The 19,765-nt window shown below is 39.3% G+C and overlaps 1 protein-coding gene across 11 annotated transcripts in view; it reads right to left on the bottom strand.

The window, feature by feature from the left end:
* KLHL24 (kelch like family member 24) overlaps positions 1 to 16,272 on the bottom strand; it is a 42,106-nt gene extending 25,834 nt beyond the window's left edge. Inside the window, exons 1-5 of one of the 11 annotated variants that reach the window (XM_025877839.2) lie at positions 16,150 to 16,272; positions 15,575 to 15,660; positions 11,417 to 11,547; positions 9,807 to 9,869; positions 1,855 to 2,831 (exon numbers count right to left, since the gene is read on the bottom strand). In XM_025877839.2, the coding sequence (XP_025733624.1) occupies positions 1,855 to 2,774 (920 nt within the window). In that variant the 5' untranslated portion in view covers positions 2,775 to 2,831; positions 9,807 to 9,869; positions 11,417 to 11,547; positions 15,575 to 15,660; positions 16,150 to 16,272. Of the gene's footprint in view, positions 1 to 1,854; positions 2,832 to 9,806; positions 9,870 to 11,416; positions 11,548 to 12,259; positions 13,069 to 15,574; positions 15,661 to 15,974 lie in introns of those variants that run through there. The other 10 variants (XM_025877853.2, XM_025877821.2, XM_073896571.1 and 7 more) reach the window with 10 other exon arrangements.
* Between the last annotated feature and the right edge of the window lie 3,493 nt (positions 16,273 to 19,765).

The raw sequence follows: 19,765 nt of genomic DNA on the forward strand, positions 1-19,765 counted from the left end.
ATTTATAGGAAAAGTGGAGATGATATGAGAAAATAAAAGTAAATACCAGTTTCACAACAATGTGAATATATTTAACACTACTGAGTGGTACAATTATTAAAACTGGTTAAGGTGATAAATTTATGCTATATGTTTTTTAACCACAATTTAAAAAAATTAGCTTTGTTAGAAAAATATTAGATTTTTTTAAAAAGATTTTATTTATTCATTTGTCAGAAAGACACAGTGAGAGAAAGAACACAAGCAGGGGAAGCAGCAGAGGGAGAAGCAGGCTCCCTGATGAGCAAGGAGCCTGATGTGGTACTCAATCCCAGGACCCTGGGATCATGACCTGAGCAGAAGGCAGATGCTTAACTGACTGAGCCACCCAGGCGCCCTGCAAGATTCTTTACTATATTTCTCACAATAGCCATTTCTTGCTTATTCACAGTATAGTACCTTTAATATTATTCCTTCAATTATTAAGACATGGATATTATTTTCCTATAGCTTATAAATTAAAATCTGTATGTTTTATTGAAATAATACACTGTAAGAAGAAGAAGTCTAATACTGAATTGAATTCCTACCTCTAAATATATCTTCCAAATTCTCTCTAATGATGATACAATTTTTATAATCAGAAAAAAATGACATTAAATTACTGTGACAATGAGAAGAGATCTGAAACCTGGGTTTTACATCAAGAATCCATTCAATAGGGGCACCTGGGTGGCTCAGTCATTAAGCGTCTGCCTTCAGCTCAGGTCATGATCCTAGGGTCCTGGGATCAAGCCCTGCATCGGGCTCCCTGCTCAGCAGGAAGCCTGCTTCTCCCTCTCCCACTCCCCCTGCTTGTGTTCCTGCTCTCGCTGTCTCTCTCTGTCAAATAAATAAAATCTTAAAAAAAAAAAAAAACCTTAAAAAAAAAAAAAGAATCCACTCAATATATACCAGCTTACTTACTTCACCTTTATATTTTAAGTTGCCTGCTAGGAAAAAAGGAAGTCTGTGAATTTGCCAATTGTTTTTTTTTTTTTGAAGATTTATTTATTTATTTGAGAGAGAGAGAATCTCAAGCAGACTCCCACTGAGTGCAGAGCCCAATGCAGGGCTTGATCTCATGACCCTGAATTCATGACCTGAGCTGAAATCAAGAGTCAGACACTTAACCAACTGAACCAATTGGGCACCCCTGCCAATTGTTTTTTATATGTAGAGGCAGTACAAGAGAGTCTACCAAAGTCTTTTTTTTTTTTTTTTAAGATTTTATTTATTCATTTGACAGAGAGAGAGAGAAAGAGAGAGAGAGAGCACAAGCAGGGGGAGTGGCAGGCAGAGGCACAGGGAGAAGCAGGCTTCCTGCAGAGCAGGGGGAGCCCGATGTGGGACTCGATCCTAGGACCCTGGGATCATGACCTGAGACTAAGGCAGTTGCCTAACCAACTGAGACACCCAGGCACCTGCGAGACTACCAAAGTCTTTAGTCTACTTTATATCCAAAGACTCTTTGGAAAGAAAAGTGGAATGATGAGAGATTAAGAGAAAAGATTAAGAGAAATAAGCAGAAATATGTTGAGATGTTCACAGTTGCAAAGACCCTTTGCAATACCCTTTCATAGCTCCGAATAACAAAGAATGATACTGCTGAATCTAGTGTTCACTGGCAAAGACTTTAAAAAAACTTTTTTTTGAGGGGGAGAGACATTTTAATGATTTACATAATCCAAAACAAATCTTAAATTATGGAAAGCCACATGTAGACAATATATATAAATGACTACACTGAGATTTCACTCAGGAGGTTTAAAAATATTTAAAAAATAAAAACTTTTGTTAATTATGTTGTAGTTCATTTATAAACAGTTTTCTCACCTGCGTGGCCTAGTCCTTGGGGACATCATTTCATTCCCAAGTATGTGGTACCGTCTTGCTTCATGCAAAAGCTGGTAACACTCAGGAGAATTCTGGATCAATTGGTCCACCTCAACTGTTTGGACAAAGTAGTTGGGATGCAACAGAGGGAGTCTCACATGTGTCAGGAGCTCATGTAACAGTGGTCTTCTCAAATCAACAGCACGATAGACCCAACGCATGACGGCTTCAAAAACCATCTCCTCTTTACCAATAACAAGTTCATCACTACAAATATAATCAATAAGTTCATCTTTGTCAAGCTCAAGAAATTCTTCATGCTGTGACACATCTTCAAAAGTCTGTAATGCAAAATTCTTGCATTTTGTGAAGAGTGTTTTGAGAGAATGGGTATCAGCAAAGCGCTGGATTCCTAAGCAGTTACAAGGATCAAGTTGCTCCTCTAAGAACTTGGCACAAGCATCACGGAGAACACTAATCTGAAAGAGGCTTGATGTTTCAAAGAGATATTGTACATTTTCTGTAGTGATCTTTACCTTTCCAGTATAAACATACTGCAAAAAACATTCCATAGCTTCAGCTAAAATACCATTGATCTCAACCAACATTTCTCGGCTTTCTCTGTGGTCATTACAAAACATAGCTCTGAAGTAGCTACTACAGGCTGAGAGAACAGCTCTATGGCAAGGAAATTCTTTGCCTTCCACACAAATGATGACGTCTGTGAATAAGCGGCTGTCTCGGAATTCATTGAATATCTGGAGTATGTTTTCAGCATGGGATGATCCTGAGGAGAAGTCAAAAAACTCATGGCCTGTCAAAGATTTAGGGTCCATTTCAAAAACTTTACGCTTAGTTGCTGGGGAATCACGCACCCCAAGATCCTCTCTGTTTAGTCTTCGTCCCAATATTAGTACCATTGTTACATCAGTTGACTATATAATTGTTGAGAAATGTTAAGGATCTTCTTTATGTGGCTAAAAGTAGAAAAAAAAAAGGAAAACATTTCAATATATAAAAAATTCAGCACTCAAACTACATAGTCTCATTTTGATGTAAACATTACAACAAATACATATACTTAATATATCTTATGCGGAGTAGAGAGTACTATCTCATTTTAATAAGAATTGATAAATAAAAATTTGCATTATGGATACAATCTGCCATAGTACTCCTTAAGCCCACCCCCCCCAAAGATATTATATACTTTTTGAATTACTAATAACCTCTGTCTCCCCTTTTACACAACTGGGTTTTATCTACTGACTGTAGAGTTAAGTCTGAATGCTGTAAGACCAAGAATTTGACTATATTCAGATTCCTAATATAAATGTTTATTACCTTAATATAATATTATGAGAGAGGAATTCAGTTATATGTATCAGCAGCCTTTAAAAATATGTGTGTTGGGGCACCTGGCTGGCTCAGTCAGTACAGGATGCAACTCTTGATCTTGTAGTTGTAAATTCGAGCCCCATGTTGGGTACAGAGATTACTTAAAAAAAAAATGTGTATTGTTCGACCAGCAAGTCCATTTCTAGCAATCTATCCTAAGGAAATAATCTGGAGTATGTGGAAAGATTTATCTACAGAGATGTTCTATGCTCTATTAATAGAAAATACTTAAAACAATCTAAATGCCCTACAATAGAAGATGAGTTAAACCATATTGCATCTTAGTCTATGCAGCCATTTAAAATTATGTAGACTATTTAATGACACAGGGAAGTATTAGTCAGATAGTAAGTGAAAAGCGGATCGTAAAACATATGCTCAAAACAGAAAAAATTATGTATCAGTGTATCTTAGGGATAGAAAAAAGGAGGCATATATGCCAAAATGTTAAGTGATTTATTTATCTTTTGTTTTCCTCTATTTCACCCAATTTCCACTATAAATATGTAGTATTTTGTTTTCAGATCTTTAAACACATCTATCCATGCCCTTCTCCCTTTTGCTAATAAGAAACATCCCCAAACTTCTCTCAGAAATGAATATGAATAGGTAAACTAATGGATTGACGCACTGGGTTATGGCTATCAATTCTCTTTAAGTTTTGATTTTTAAGGTGGTTCTTCCACAGCTACTCTCTTTTCACATCTCCATAAATTAATATGTGATCCAAAATGTAACTGTAACTGGCTTAAGAGCACTGAGAATAACTCTCAACTATTCCCATTCTCTCATAATCTTTTACACAATTCCTTCTAAAGGTCCCTGCTTCTTTCTGAAATATTTCAACAGTCAGACATCCAGGCCTAACTAAGCCTAAAGAATGCTTAAGAACATCAAAGATAACCCCCCAAATGAAATGCTGTCCTACATTCACAAGCCACAAATAAAATGGACACTTGAGAGTTAATCTTAATTTAGAACTGTGTTTTGTGGGGCTCCTGTGAGTTAAGCCACTGACTCCTGGTTTCAGTTCAGATCATGATCTCATGGGTCTTGAGATTGAGCCAGGGCAGGCTCCATGCTCAGCAGGGAGTCTGCTTGAAAGATTCTCTCTTCCTGCCCCTCCCCTGCTCATGTGTGCCCACACTCGCACTGTGTCTCTAAAAATAAATCCTTTAAAAAAACCCTGTATTTTGTATACCCATCACACATTAAACTGTACCCCATTTTTAGAATCCTTATGTGACATAGTAAGCTAGAAAATATGAACTATCAAAACCAAGAAGCAACTCGTTCTATTACATTCTTTCATATTCTGATTATTTTTTTTAAGATTTTATTTGAGAAAGAGAGAGTGCATGCGCACAAGCGGGGGGGGGAGGGGGAGAGGGAGAGGGACAGAGTCCCCACTGAGCAGGAAGCCCAATGAGGGGCTCATTCCCAGGACCCTGGGATCATGACCTGAGCTGAAGGCAGACGCTTAATGACTGAGCCACCCAGGTGCCCCCTGATTTATTCTTATATTTTCCTTCTTTTCTCATCACTCTAATGACCCAGATACCCTAGTTACAATATTCACTAGATACTTCCAATTTTCAATTCCCTCACTGAGTGTATTTAATTTTGTCACTTCCATTTCTATCATCAACAAATATTTATTGTGTGCCTACCACTGTCAGGATACTGTGCTCAGCCTATGGTTTTCAGAGATGTAAGATATTACTGGATGTTGCTGTTGAGGTTTTTTTTTTTTAATATAGTTGAGACAAAGCATATTCACAAGAAGATAAATAGGAAGGTAGTATATGTGATATGATGCCACAGTGGTATAGATACTACAGTTCCCACTTAAGTTTCTATTAAATGTTTTTTACCTCTTCATATAAATTAGCACTTAATCTTTCTGAAGTCCAGGGGTTAGGATTTTCCCTAGACAGATGTACAGCAGGCTATTCTAATTGTTAGGGAAAAGTACCTGGTTGTAATCACATTTAAGGACACCTAAATGTTTGCATGTACAAAATCCTTTCTCTTCCATTCCTCTCTTCATCTCTTAATTTTGCAGGTAAAGTCAGAAAAAAATTCAAGCAATTTTATTAGTCAAATGGAATAAAGATGCAAGTAAAACAAATACTTTTTTCATTTAGGATCACCGAGTGGGGATTCAGAGGCAGTATGCTAAGAGGGAAATTCCTGCTGTGTTCATGTGGATTGTGTGAATTTAAAAAGTCCTAAAATGACCGAAGAAGGGTCATTTTGGTTCCCTCTAAGAATTCTAACAAAAACTGAGGAAGTTCTTGGAAATCTACCAAGTAAGGCTGTAGGACTATTAAGTGCCAAATCTGTGTACTCATTGTGTATTAACTGCTTTGACGATACGATACCATGGGGGTTGTATTTCCTTATACATATTAAAAAACAAAACAGAACAACACTAATCTTCTTTTTTAAAAACTGCTTGCCATGTGCCTGGCACTTTCTAAATTCTCTCTCTCTTTTTAAAAGACTTATTTATTGGGGTGCCTGGATGGCTCAGTTGGTTAAGCAACCGACTCTTGATTTCGGCTCAGGTCATGATCTCAGGGTCATGAGATCCAGCCCCACAAGGGGCTCTGCGCTCAGCAGACAGTCTGCTTGAGATTCTTTCCCTCTCCCTCTGCCCCTCCCCTGCTCTCTCCTTCTCAAATAAATTAAGTAAATATTTAAAACAATAAAAAGATTTATTTATTTATTTGAGGGGGGAGGGACAGAGAGAGAGAATCCTCAAGTAGACTTCCCTCAGTGCAGAGCCCAACACCAGGCTTGATTCGACGACCCATGAAATTACAACCCCAGCCGAAACCAAGAGTTGGATGCCCAACCCAGGTGCTCCAACTTTCTAAATTCTTCATACAGAATTAATTTAAACCTCCCAACAACCTTATGAAGTTGTTACTACAATTAACAAGAAAATTGTTTACAGCCTTAGGACTTTATGTAAAGGATTAAGAGAGATTTTTCTTTTTTTCTTTTTTTAAAGATTTTATTTATTTATTTGACACACAGAGAGAGACAGCGAGAGAGGGAACACAAGCAGGGGAGTGGGAGAGGAAAGCAGGCTTCCCACCAAGCAGGGAGCCCGATGCGGGGCTGGATCCCAGGACCCTGCGAGCATGACCTGAGCCAAAGGCAGACGCTTAACGACTGAGCCACCCAGGTGCCCCAAGACAGATTTTTCTAAATAGGCAGGAACTATTTACAACGTAAGTGAAAGACTGACAGGGATAAACTTTACCCTCACTTCTAAGTTTAAGAAAACAAACAGAAAATTTTAAGTATTCAAATATATATGTCATTTATTTTTTAAATGTATAACAAAGTTTATAATATAATGAAACTGTTAGACAGCAGTGGAAACTCATGTAGAAGGCCTATTTAAATAAACACACAAGTAAAAATAAACCTAAGAGAATGCTTATGAATAACTGGTTTTAGGAGCAATGTCAATTATTGGATATTTAGTCAGTAAAATGAGCTTTTCTTAAATTTGAGGGAATATTTGTCTACACATATGTTATGGTCCAAGAAAGTCAGATTTTGAACTGTAATCTAATTATGTTTTGGAGGTTTTAAGTAACAGATCTGCATGAGAATAAAAATGTTCTTTTATTAATTTTAATACCTAAATGAATAAAATTGCATGGGTTTAAAATATTTTACTATTAGTTTTATTATGTATCATCACAAACTAAAAAAAAGGGAGATGTTTCTTCCCATCTCTTTTGAGATTTTCCTGACTAGAGAGTTCATGTTTGCCTTACTACAGGTCATTCAACTTCTTGGATTATGGCTGCCCACACATTTGTGTGCCATCCACAAATACATGCACATATACATGGGTTAAAATTTAAAAATTCACTTATAGTACATATCATCACTTTTAAATTGCAAGCTCCCATACATGTGCAGTAGCACATATCTCAAATACACTTTTAATCTGAAGTTATCTCAATAATGGTTTAATACACAGAAACCTATCTCCCATAGATGAGAGATCACTACTGTGCCTGAATGCCAATTTTTTGTTGTTGAAACTGAAAAAAGTTCAAAGCATGTAATATCACAAGTGATAACCACTCAATTATGATAAACATAAACAAATATGATATGGAATATAACTTATTTTAATGCTTTACCAAGCTAAATTCAAATTATGGTTGAATCAGTCACAAGTCAGCTTTCAAAACAAGAATTTATCTTCAAATCAGCTTACTTAATTTCTTACTGCATTTCAGGTTCCAAAAAATTCACAGATTATTGTTTTTGACTAGTGGTGTGATTACTGGCATTACTGACAACAAAAATCTTCAACTTTATGCCTTTTCTGTTCTACGTTTTTGTTCTCTCAGTGTTTAAAGATTTTTTATTTATTCACTTATTTTGGGGGGGCTCATAAGCCAGGGGAGGGGTAGAAGGCAAGGAAGAGAGAGAATCCCAAGTAGACTGCGCTGAGCACAGAGCCAGACGTAGGGCGCAATCTCACAACCCTCAGATCACAATCCAGACAAAATCAAGAGTCACATGTCCAACTGACTAAGCCACCCAGGTGCCCCTTCTCAGTGTTTAAATGAATGCAAAACAATGCAACAGAATACAAACAAAATGAAAAATAAAATAACATACTGCAAAAACTAAGAATTTCCCTTTTGGCTAAAAGGGACAAGAAAGAAAACAAATGAAAAGATACTCTGCTTTCTGTATCCAATAATTTTACTGTGTCTGGTATTTGTTATCTGGTATCTCTATCTGATAAATTTGGAGATAGCAGATTGAGCAAGTTATGTATTAATATAAGGCTGATAAAACCTTTATAGGAGTTAAGGGTTTGTCTTATGTAATTTTCTGCCTCTTACTCTCATAGCTGGTTCCTTGAATGTTGACTAACAAGCGGTCTTCCACTGCTTTTGCCAGTGTAAAACTGAAAATCCTGGATTAGAACAGCTATAAAATCACCTGCTATTACAAAGTATTCAACAGCAACAAGATACCTGTTTACTGCTTTGTATGTAGATAGGCTATCTCATAGATCTGGGCTATTTCTTTCCAAGCAGCTTTGGCCTGGCTTTTGTACATCCTCACTTTCCCTAGACTTTCTGAGAACTTGCCCTTTAACCAATCTCCGCAACACAAAATGTAAATTCTGCCTATTGATGACAGGGTAAATAATTCACACAGGAGGGTCTTAGGAATAGGAGATGCATTTCAAAGTGCATCTTTTGGGCTTCCAGATGTAATTTATTAGCTTTTGTTCTCCCATTTTACACAAATGAAGTATTTTAACTAGTAATGGTTAAAAATATAAAGTTTAACATCTCAGAGTACAGTATCTAATATAGGTTCAAGATTTATAATAAACAAATTCATACACAATCAAGCAAACAAAACATAAATTACAGATAGAATTCTTCTAAAAACTTAGCAAGTATCAAAGCATCATCATTCCCTTCAGGAAAAAGTAAGCAACTAAGTAAGCATCTCTAGACAAAATAAGAGGGGAAAATGTTTGTTCCGAAGAAATACAATGACAAAGTTTTATCTAGATAAAGATAGCAAGTGCAAGGGTGATGAGATTGTCATGTCAGCAACTGACTGCCAGTTGCATGATTTGTCTAGAAAAGCTAGTATCTTTCTTTCCCTCCCTCATTTCTTCAGGACCTTAATTCCTGAAGCGATACCCTCACTTGAAAGGATTTTTCTTAACACAAAGATTCTTCTGGTTAAAGGTACTCTAGGGTTTATTTCCAACTGCAGAACTCATGCATGTTGTAGACCTAGTTCCTGATTGCTAGGTAGATTTAAAATTGTTTTTGGCCTATGTCTCAGAAAAATGAGGAGAGATAACTTATTTTAGTATCTCTAAGGCTAGAGAAAAATGTAGAAGAGGGACTGAGGATATGAGGGAGGAAGTGAAAAGAGCGGATACTTTATTTGGTAACAGAAATGACCATGACGGGGTACCTGGGTGGCTCAGGTGTTAAGTGTCTGCCTTCGGCTCAGGTCATGATCCTGGGGTCCTAGTATCCAGCCCAGCATCAGGCTCCCTGCTCAGCAGGAAACCTGCTTCTCCCTCTCCCACTCCCCCCTGCTTGTGTTCCCTCTCTCACTGTGTATCTCTCTGTCAAATAAATAAAATCTTAAAAAAAAATGACTATGACATTGTTTTCTTTTATGACCTTGAGGATAGAACTGTTCATTACTCTGATTGGCTTAAGTAATCCCTGGTTAAAGAAAGGAAAATGGTTTAGATTCTCTAATAACAATGTTTAGTTGCGTTTTTTTTTTTTTTAAAGATTTATGTATTTGAGAGAGAGCGAGAGAGCCCACAAGTGGGAGGGGTAGAGGGAGAGGGAGAGAGAATCCCAAGCAGACTCTGCACTGAATGCAGAGCCTGACACAGGGCTCGATCTCAATGACCCTGAGATCATGACCTGAGCCAAAACCACAGGTCAGACACTTAACCAACTGTGCCACCCAGGCACCCCTTAGATACTTTATAAATACTATAAATATAATACCTTTTTAGCATTTGCTTGATCAAATCCCCAGTCAAAATATTTGTGTTGTTTTAATTTCCACACCTAAAGTAAATGGAGAACAGCAATATATTATCAGATACTAATCACTTAATGCATAGTTAGCGTTATTTACGAATATGTTGAAAGAAGTTTTTAGACTTCAGTTTCTGACTTTTGCAGTTTTAAAAGTTTACTTTTGCATAGGAAATCATTACTGAATAACAATTCCTTAAAGCAAATTAATAACTTTATGCTCTTCTACATACAAATTAGTTTCCTTATTTGTCAACTTCCTTACTTGACAATATTATCTTGGAGTAAAGTTTTCTAAAAGATGAGTAAACAAAGATTATTGTCAACAGCAAGCTAATTGGTGGAACTGAGATGACAAAATATATATCCTGTGATAATTCTGCAATGGATATTTGAAGAGTGTCTGGTAATTGAGGTCTCATCTGAGTTTGGGACCATTAAATAATTCTGAGTTGGTCTAGCAATACTACAAAAATTGACAGTTTAGTCATTATGTATTATAAAACTATGGAATCAATTTGAGAAAATCAGAAAATGTCTTAGTAATTCAAGAAAAAAATTAGTTTTTAATCCTTAGTTATCTAGATTATCCATAATCTCAAATAATTATTTTAGAATATATAAATACATTATTATATATGCATTTTAATGCATATATATGCATATATATATGCATATGCATATATATATGCATATAATATATATTATTTTTTCTGCTTTGTTAAACCTTATAAACTTAGTACCTGTGGAAACCAACTAATCCAGCACAATTCTTTTTTTTTTCTTTTGGTGGATGGGAAGGAGAGGAATGCTTAAGAGAAAATACCAGAACCTTGAACTGTGCACGGAATGGCAATGGTAATTAAACATAAGCAATTCTGGTGCCTGGCCCAAACATCTACAAACAGAACTCATAATGTCTTAACAAGTTAAGGCAAATAAAAAAAGTTGATTGTGAAAACCAAGATATGGACTACTGATTTTTTCCTATATAGGTACACAAACACATATCTCTATGCCCTGATTTTGCTACAATTGTGAAATAGAAGTTATTTTGAATGTTTCTTTACTCCCAGAAGTAAGTCTAACTTGTGTGTACCCTTGGTAAAGAATATTTCAACTTGGTCAAATTAGGAGATTGTTAATCCTAGCTAAGTAAGTGTTTTTTCCCAGTGGACAATAAAATCCTGAGCCAATGTAGGTATCCAGGTCAACTAAAGAAATGTTTATTTTTCTGTCTGGTGCTGGGGTCACAAATACTGGATTCAGATGCAATTCAAGACTCTACAGGATTGGGGTGCCTGGTTGGCTCAGTCAATAACATGTGACTCAATCTCTGGGTTGTGAGTTCGAGACCCACACTGGGTACAGAGTTTACTTAAATAAATAAATAGATAAACTTAAAAAAAAAAAAACTCCAGAACTGCTACTAAAATAGATTCAAATTTTTAATGTTTTGCGAAAACAAAGATTGGAATAGATTTTCTCATGACTGACCTGGTCTAGAACTATTACCTTGAGGAGCAGGAGGGCAAGGCAATTCACTAGGGCATTTTGAGTTTTAAGGTAATACTTACCAACCTAATAGGTAAGGGCAAGGGACAGAGGAGGTCAGTGTACAAAGTCCAAAGGAGTTATAATATCAAAATTGATCTAGAATGTAGCTGTACTGCAACCAAGCTTAATTTTCCTTTAGAATGCAGGAATCCTATATAAAATAAAGAAATTACCATCAGTCTTAAAGATAGTGTGGATTAAGGAGAAGCTTAAAGACTAATAAATACCAAATAGCAAAGGAAACCAACATTTTCACTATTGTGATTCCTACAACTTGTGACAGTGACCCGCCACATACCATGCTCTATACTATTCCATTTTCTCAAATTTAACTTTGAGTGCAGAAAACATAGCAGAGACAACCAGAAGACTAACCAAGAAGAGGTTTATCTTTTTTTTTTTTTTAAGATTTTATTTATTTATTTGACAGAGAGAGACACAGTGAGAGAGGGAACACAAGCAGGGGGAGCGGGAGAGGGAAAAGCGGGCTCCCCGCTGAGCATGGAGCCTGATGTGGGGCTTGATCCCAGGACCCTGGGATCATGACCTGAGCCGAAGGCAGATGCTCAACGACTGAGCCACCCAGGCACCCCAAGAAGAGGTTTATCTTTAAAGATATATAAAGCTATATAAAGTAAAGCAAAAGAAGGAAAGCCAGAAAAGTACAACACAGTAAGTCCATTATTTAAAAATGACTAGAAAATTATACTTAACATGGTACTACATAAAACCATGCAGTTTTTATACATTTTAAATATTTTCACCTTATTTTCTCAAAAGCTAATTTATTTGAAACATTCTATTTAATGACTTTTTAAAAACTATAAATTTACACTCTTAAAAATTTCAATTTAAAGCTTTACTCTGGGAGCAGTGAGTGGTTCCTGAACCAAGTTTTACAAATGCAGTATTTAAAGTCCAGTCTTCAAGATGTTCTGTTCTTTTCTTTTGAGGGGAGGAAGAAGAGTTTATTTTACATAGCTAAATGAAAAATAATTTAAGAAATAGTAAATAAACAAGATGTTATTTTCAACATTTTAATTTTCTTAATGGAACCACCAAGAACATATTTACCCACCATCAGACAACAGAAACCAACTGACACTTAAATTTCTTTGCCTAGGATTATAGCAACTAATGATTATCCCTTGTTGACTAGAATTCAAATGGTCAATACATTCTGACTGTGATTAACAAGAGAAAAAAAAAAGTGTCTAATGGTGAAAAATTTAGCAGTGCCTAAACAATGTGTCAGACTTAACAATATGGTTCTATAACTAAACAACTTAAATCATAGAACAAAAAAATCAAATATCTCCATTCAGTGTTTCTCTCCCTTGCCTTAAAACTTTTGGTTACTAATATTCCCCTACCCACGAAGGAAAAAAAATGTTATCAAGCATCACACCTGCAATCAAGCTGCCTATTAAGCCTACTCACGCTTTTCACTAGACTTAACGTGTAAACTTAAGGTCATTTGGTTTTACCCTGCTAACATATTGAAGTATTTAATGCATGTTCTTTATTAAAATAAAATTAAATCTGCAAGGACACTACCCGCTGCTCTGCCACTCGAACAAGTTTGAGATCTAGTATTTCAGATGACTTCTCTATGTATAAAAATATCTTTGTCAGTGATTTTTATTTACCTAGCGGTGACACAAATTTTTTTTTTAAAGATTTTATTTATTCATTCATGAGAGACAGAGGGAGAGAGAGAGAGAGAGAGAGAAGCAGAGGGAGAAGCAGGCTCCCAAGGAGCAGGGAGCCCGATGCGGGACTCGATCCCAGGAACCTGGGATCACGACCTGAGCCGAAGGCAGACGCTTAACCATCTGAGCCACCCAGGCGCCCGCGGTGACACAAATTATTTACAGAAATAACTTTTAGAAACTATTGAGTAAAGAGTAAAGCCTAACCACTTTTTTTTTTAAGTAGGCTCCACGCTCAGCATGGAGTCTAATGCAGGGCTTGAACTTACAACCCCAAGATAGAGACCTGAGTTGAAATCAAGAGTCAGACACTTAACCAACTGAGCCACCCAGGCGCCCCAGGCCTAATCACTTTTAAACATCAATTAGTAGACTTTAAGATGTGCCAAACGCTGAAAAATTATAAGCCCTTGGATGATGAATTTAGGCAGAGTGACAAATTCATCAATTAAAAGTTTAGCTATTGTGTTTTTAGTAGAAAGAATAAATGTTTTAAAACGTCAACAGTTGTCAGATGGCCACATTTTGTTTTAGTCACACAATTAGAATCATACAAAATGTATTTTTCATGTAGTTAGATGGATATACTTATAAGGCTATTTTATTTACATTTTTCAGCATACAGTCCATACCTAAATATTTATTGAAAAAGGATCTCAAATTTCTAGGTAAAAGTATATACAAAAATAACTGCTGTCATTTATGTAACAGTATTTATTTTTCACAGGCTTGACTTTTGGGTTTTAATGGCAGAAAAACAAGTTAAAGTTTTTTTTTTTTTAAACAGCATTAAGGTTTTAGCAACTTGAACAAAAGCTAGGGAAGTTTAATTTAAAACTTATAACCTTAACTCAAAATATTTTTTTCCTGTTCTGAGACTAAGTTGCAGGCTCTGTCTAGATAAGCAGGCTTTTGACTGTTGATTTTAAAAAAAAGGTTAGAGGTTTGCAGTTTGTACTTATTTAAATATGTTAAATGCCCTCAATGCACAAGTGATGAGACAGTTTGGGATCACAGAAGCTGCCCTTCTGGTGTAGTCATCTCCACTCAAATATCAAAAATATATTAAGAATGCATAACAAATGAGAACTGTTCATATTCAGTTCGTGCTTCACGCAGGGAACTCCATCTACCTTCTACAAATATGCATTAGGTCTTGGGTGAATTCCTACAAATTTACAGGAAAAGAAAATCTGATAAAGCCCAAGTACGCTATTAACTCATGAAATTAGGCAAATTTTATCTTCAACACATTACAGCTACAATGATTTTCTTGGGAGATCTTACTAATGTCCTCTTAATTTACAATTTTAAAACAACACATTTGAAATTCACTCAAATTTTGAATTACCACGGGGATTAATATATGTGTGTCACCGTCCTCTAAACAAGGAAAACAATTCATCTAAACCGGGGTATAGAAGACTCTTAACTTTTAGGAAAATACCCTTACGTTACTTTTTTAAAAAAGTAGAATTCTAATTTTAATCTTCGTCGACACGAGGCAGATTTTAAATCTATTTTACACTCCTAATAAAAATCAAACTCAGCTGGTGGACCTAAAAGGCTATAGCTGCAAATACTAAGGCGTAATTCTTAAAAAGCTGCTTGAGAAAAAGCTGCTTGAAACCAAGTGATTAATCCTAAAATCAATTGTGAATAGTCACTGCCTCAGGGGTGAGTGAGGCATCCTAAAATATAGCGTTAAGGTCCTTATTTCGCTACTTAAATCTTGTTTACAGAACCAGCAAGGGCAATTTCGTAAGAGGACTTCCTTCCACCATCTCGGTAATAAAGCGACACTAGTTAAAGGGGGTTAATTTTCCGGTCTTCGAAAAGAGGGCCTTCCGCTGCTGTCCCAGAACTGCCTAAGGCTCTGGCAGAAGCTGCGGCGGTCACCGAGTGACAGCAGGGCGGCTCGGCCTCGAGCTCCAGTCCTTCCGCGCGGGAACGCGCGCTTCTAGCTCCAGTCGGGCCACAGCAGCGCCAGAGGCGAGAGCGCGCGCTCCCGCGCGTCCTCCAGATCACCTTCAAGGGGGCGGGGGACAACCGCTTGGGCATAGCGACTAGACACCCGCCAATAAACACTCGGAACTTGCCCAGTCGTCCCGCCTGCAGTCCGCCGCAGGCGCCCAATCCCAGCTGTGGTAACAGTTTGCGCCCTGAGTGTCCAGAACTTGGGGGCGGGGACATTAGGAACTAAATTAAGAAACCTCGTCCTGGACTGGTAGGAAGGTGGGGAGGTTAGGCGGAGACTCGGCCGGCTGAAATCCTGCGCCCCCGCCCGCCCCGACTCCCCGGGGACGGTCGCTCTAGGGCCGGGTTCCCGGCGCTGGCTCAGCCGCCATCCGTGGTAAACAAAGGCTCTCGGGGGGTGGGGGCGGGAGTAACGGTCAGGTGACGGTGCCTAGCACATTTCGCAACCGCTTTAATGGGGCTTCTCTGGCCCGATGCCCTGAGACCCACCTTGACCCCGTCAGTCCTCCCCAACAGGACCAACGGCTGCCCCCACCAAACGACACGACTTGAGACCTTCGCATTCTCAGTGCTTCCTTCGATTAAAAAAGAGCAGCGCCCGGTTCAAAGCCCATCGGCAACATGCGGGGCCCATCTGCCCAGCCCCATCCGCCAGCTGCCCCTGCCCCTGGGACAGCGGAGCGACCCGCACCTGCTACCCCCAATCCCGGCGGCCATACTCCTCCCAACCCGCCCACGGCGGGCCGCGCCAGCAACGCCGCGGTTCCGGGGCGGTAGTGCCAGGAGGCAGGGGTGCCCTCCCTTCAGGACTGCCGTTACCGTGCCGGCACTGAAGACATTTCCCCCCCCACCCAGGGTGCCCTGGAGACCCCGCGCCCCAGACAGAGACCGTGCAAGTCCCAGCCGCAATCTCTCCTCAGACCCCACGTCTGGCTCCGAGTCGGCCGACGCTGGCTTCCCTCCTGCAGACACCCCCATGGTGGCGACCTCAGTCGACCCTCCGCCCCCAGTTCTAGCCGGTTCCTCGCCTCTCGGCTAGTTCCAGAGCTGTCATGCCCGGGTACCTCTCGGCGAAGGCTGGAAACGGCCAGCAGCCGCAGCCCCTGCCTTCCCTTAGCGGCCGGCAGCGCAGGACTCTCTGCAGCGCCGGCGTCTCCTTCCAGCCACCAGTGTTTGCGGCAGCTCACAACAAAGGAAACATGTGACCGTCCGGGCCAAAACACTGAGCGTCAGCGACCCCTGGCCAATCCGAGTGAGCGCCCCCCATCCTGGGGCACCCTGGGATATGTAGTTGCCACTTCGGGGGCGCCCGCCGGGGCCACTTGGGTTTCCCAGTATAGGGCGGGTGTCGGTGCGGAGTGTGAGGAGACTCAATCCAGGGGTTGCTGATTCGGAAACACTTTTAGTTAGAGACGGGTTAGGGAAATCCACCCATGTTAGGAGCCTTAGTGAGAAACCTGAGTCGTATGTTTATTGCCACGTCCCGAGGCAAAAGCACGTTACCAAGAATTCTCAGAACCTTAGAGAGTGGGCCGAGGACATAGAGATCTTTTTATTTGACCCCTTGATACACAATCGGGAAATTTGAGGGCCTGAGGGATGAAAGGCACTAGAACTCTGGTCTGTAGACAGCCCAGGGAAACCGCCTTTCTCTGCAAATCTGTTCATGTCAGTCATATCAAATCCTAGGTTACCTTTTAATTTTAAACGTACATCCAAGTGGAACGTTATCGCAAAGCCCTGTTTTCCCAGGCAGATAGATTCCTCAAAGCACATTATTCTGTTTCTTTGTTTCTGCAAATGTTTTTTTCAAGGATGAGTATACCTCCTGATTTTGAAACATTTAACTAGTTTTTTGCTTCTGATATTGGAATTATAACTTCTCTCTCTTCTATACTTTATGAATACAGCCATGCTCTTGTTAAATAATGGAACGTGTTCCAGTGACCAGTGGTGGAAATAATAAAGAAAGCATGTGTTCAGGACTTTAAAATATGCTTTTTAGGCCTCTTTTCCATCTCTTATTATAAACAAAAGAGCTCAGGGGTGCCTGGCTGGCTCAGTCGGAAAAGCAGGTGACTCTTGATGTCAGGGTGGTGAGTTGAACCCTCACTTTGGGTGTAGAGATTACTTAAAATAAATAAATAAAACTTAAAAAAAAGTGCCTGCCATTTATTAAGTTTTTATATTAAGTATTTAATAAATATTGAATAATAGTAATATTATTTATTAAGCTCCAAACTTAGTGCTAAGCACTTTACATATGTAGTCCTCATAATAACCCTGCAAAATAGGTGTTGTTCTCCCATGTTACAGATGAAGAAACTCAGCTACAGAAAGGATAAAGAATTGTCCCCTGGTCGCTCAGTTATTGAGTGATGAAGATGAGGTTCACATATAAATACTAAAAAAAGTTTTTATTTATATTAATATTTTATTAATATTAATTATATAATTATATAATTAATAATTATATAGAAATATTAATATTAAATTAATAAGTTATATTAACATAATATATAATTTTAATTATCTTTCTAAAAAGCTTATTTACAAAGTTACATATTACAAGGCTAGTAGTGAGCGTGCCTGGGTGGCTCAGTCGGTTAAGTGTCTGCCTTCAGCTCAGGTCATCATCCCAGGGTCCTGGGATTGAGCCCCACGTTGGGCTCCCTGCACTGCGGCGGGGCCTGCTTCTCCCTCTCCCTCTGCCTGCCGCTTCCCCTGCTTGTGCTCTCTCTTTCTGTCTGTCAAATAAATAAAACCTTGAAAAAAAAAAACAAGGCTAGTGGTGAAAAGCAGTCTCATCTCCCATCCTTCCCCACTCCTGATTCTCCAGAAGCAAACCACAATTATTTGAGTGATTCTGGTTATTTATATATATTTTTTCACATAACATGGTTATTTCCTATTAAGAAAGCTGTTATCCCTGTCCCCCATCCTTCCAATATTATAATTTCTAGTTAAATCATTATTTAATGTTTATGTTATTAAGACTGTATTTATTATTCAGTGCTGAGTCAAATAGTATACAGGTTCCTTTCTTGTATGTTGTTTTTTTTTTTCCTAGAGTATGAAGCCATGGTCCTCACTGCCTTCATAAAGTCTCAACTTCCTGGGAATGCATACAAGATCCTTCTTTTTTTTTTAAGAAAAAAATTTTTTTAAGATTTTTTATTTATTGGGGCGCCTGGGTGGCTCAGTCAGTTAAGCGGCTGCCTTCGGCTCGGGTCATGATCCCAGAGTCCTGGGATTGAGTCCCACATTGGGCTCCCTACTCCGTGGGGAGCCTGCTTCTCCCTCTCCTTCCGTCTGCCGCTCTGCCTACTTGTGCTGTCTCTCTACCTCTGTTAAATAAATAAATAAATAAATAAAAGATTTTTTATATATTTACTTGCAAGACAGAGATAGTGACAGAGATAGTGACAGAGAGCAGGAACAGGGATGAGAGGGAGCCTGATGCGGGGCTCGATCCCAGGACCCTGGGATCATGACCTGAGCCGAAGGCAGACACTTCACCGACTGAGCCACCCAGGCGCCCCACAAGATTCTTCTTGATGCACCCTGGGGTCTACCTGTGCAGCCTGAACGCCAAGCTTCAGTGAACTACCCACTGTTGCCCAAAGGACTTGCTCTCCAGGCCATTCCCTTCCATACCTATTCCCTATGCCTCTTATACTACCTCCATTCCTTCATCCTAATCACTGGCTAACTCCTGCTTTTCCTTCCAAGAATCCTGGGAAACTCTCCTTTCCTCCTCATTGCCCTCTGGACTAAGGATCTCCCCTCAGTCTTCCCACAGCAGCACTTCCTTACCTCCTTCTCAGCAGTTATCACACTAATTGTCCATGTTTATTTACATGTCTCTCTCAACTGAGATCCCTGAGGTCAGGGATCATGTCCTTTGTTTTTCTTTTTTAAGATTTTATTTTTAAGTAATCTCTACACCCAATGTGGGGCTTGAACTCACAACCCCAAGTCACACGCTCCACCAGCTGAGCCAGCCAGGCGCCCCAGGGACCATGTCTAATTAATTTTGTATCATAGCATCCCTTGTAGGTGTTCAATATTTATCTGTTAACTGATGGAATGATCTCTACTTCTTGAGGTTATGGGGACGGGAGTGAAAAAAAAAATTGCCACCATATGCCCTAGGATCCACTTGGATCTACATGAGGAGGTCCTCAGACTCTCTTGGGGCAGATGGGGTGATCAATCACAGTTCTGAGAGTGGAGGAGATTGAGGGGATCCACAGAACAGGCAGCCCTGAAGACAGGCAGAGGCCTCCTGGTGGGTGTGGGAGCTCCTCAGGCAGCCAGAATATAGGTAGTTTCAGCATTAGTGGAGGGCCCTGGGAGTTAGACCTACCCCACAAATCAGTGAGCATGGCTGGGTGGCAGCCTTTTCCTCAGCTAGGACTGGAATAGAAACAGCTGTTGAGTCCAGGGGGAATCTACTGAAGTTGAGGGTGATTAAGTTGTAACATGATTTATTTTCTGCAGTGTTTACAATCCAGGTTGGCTTAGTCATTTGAAGGAGGCAGCTACTTGGAGTAGGGAGATCAGAGGGTCTTCAGACCTATTTCCTCTCCTTTCAGGGATATAACAAATTGTGCCATATTCTATTCTTGCAAATACCCCATGCCAGGCTGTGTTTTGCTCTCCAACGCATCCATGACA

This window comes from Callorhinus ursinus, unplaced genomic scaffold (genome assembly GCF_003265705.2).
Source record: "Callorhinus ursinus isolate GAN/ISIS: 27379988/994484 unplaced genomic scaffold, GSC_fseal_2.0 scaffold1, whole genome shotgun sequence".
Classification (NCBI taxonomy): domain Eukaryota; kingdom Metazoa; phylum Chordata; class Mammalia; order Carnivora; family Otariidae; genus Callorhinus; species Callorhinus ursinus.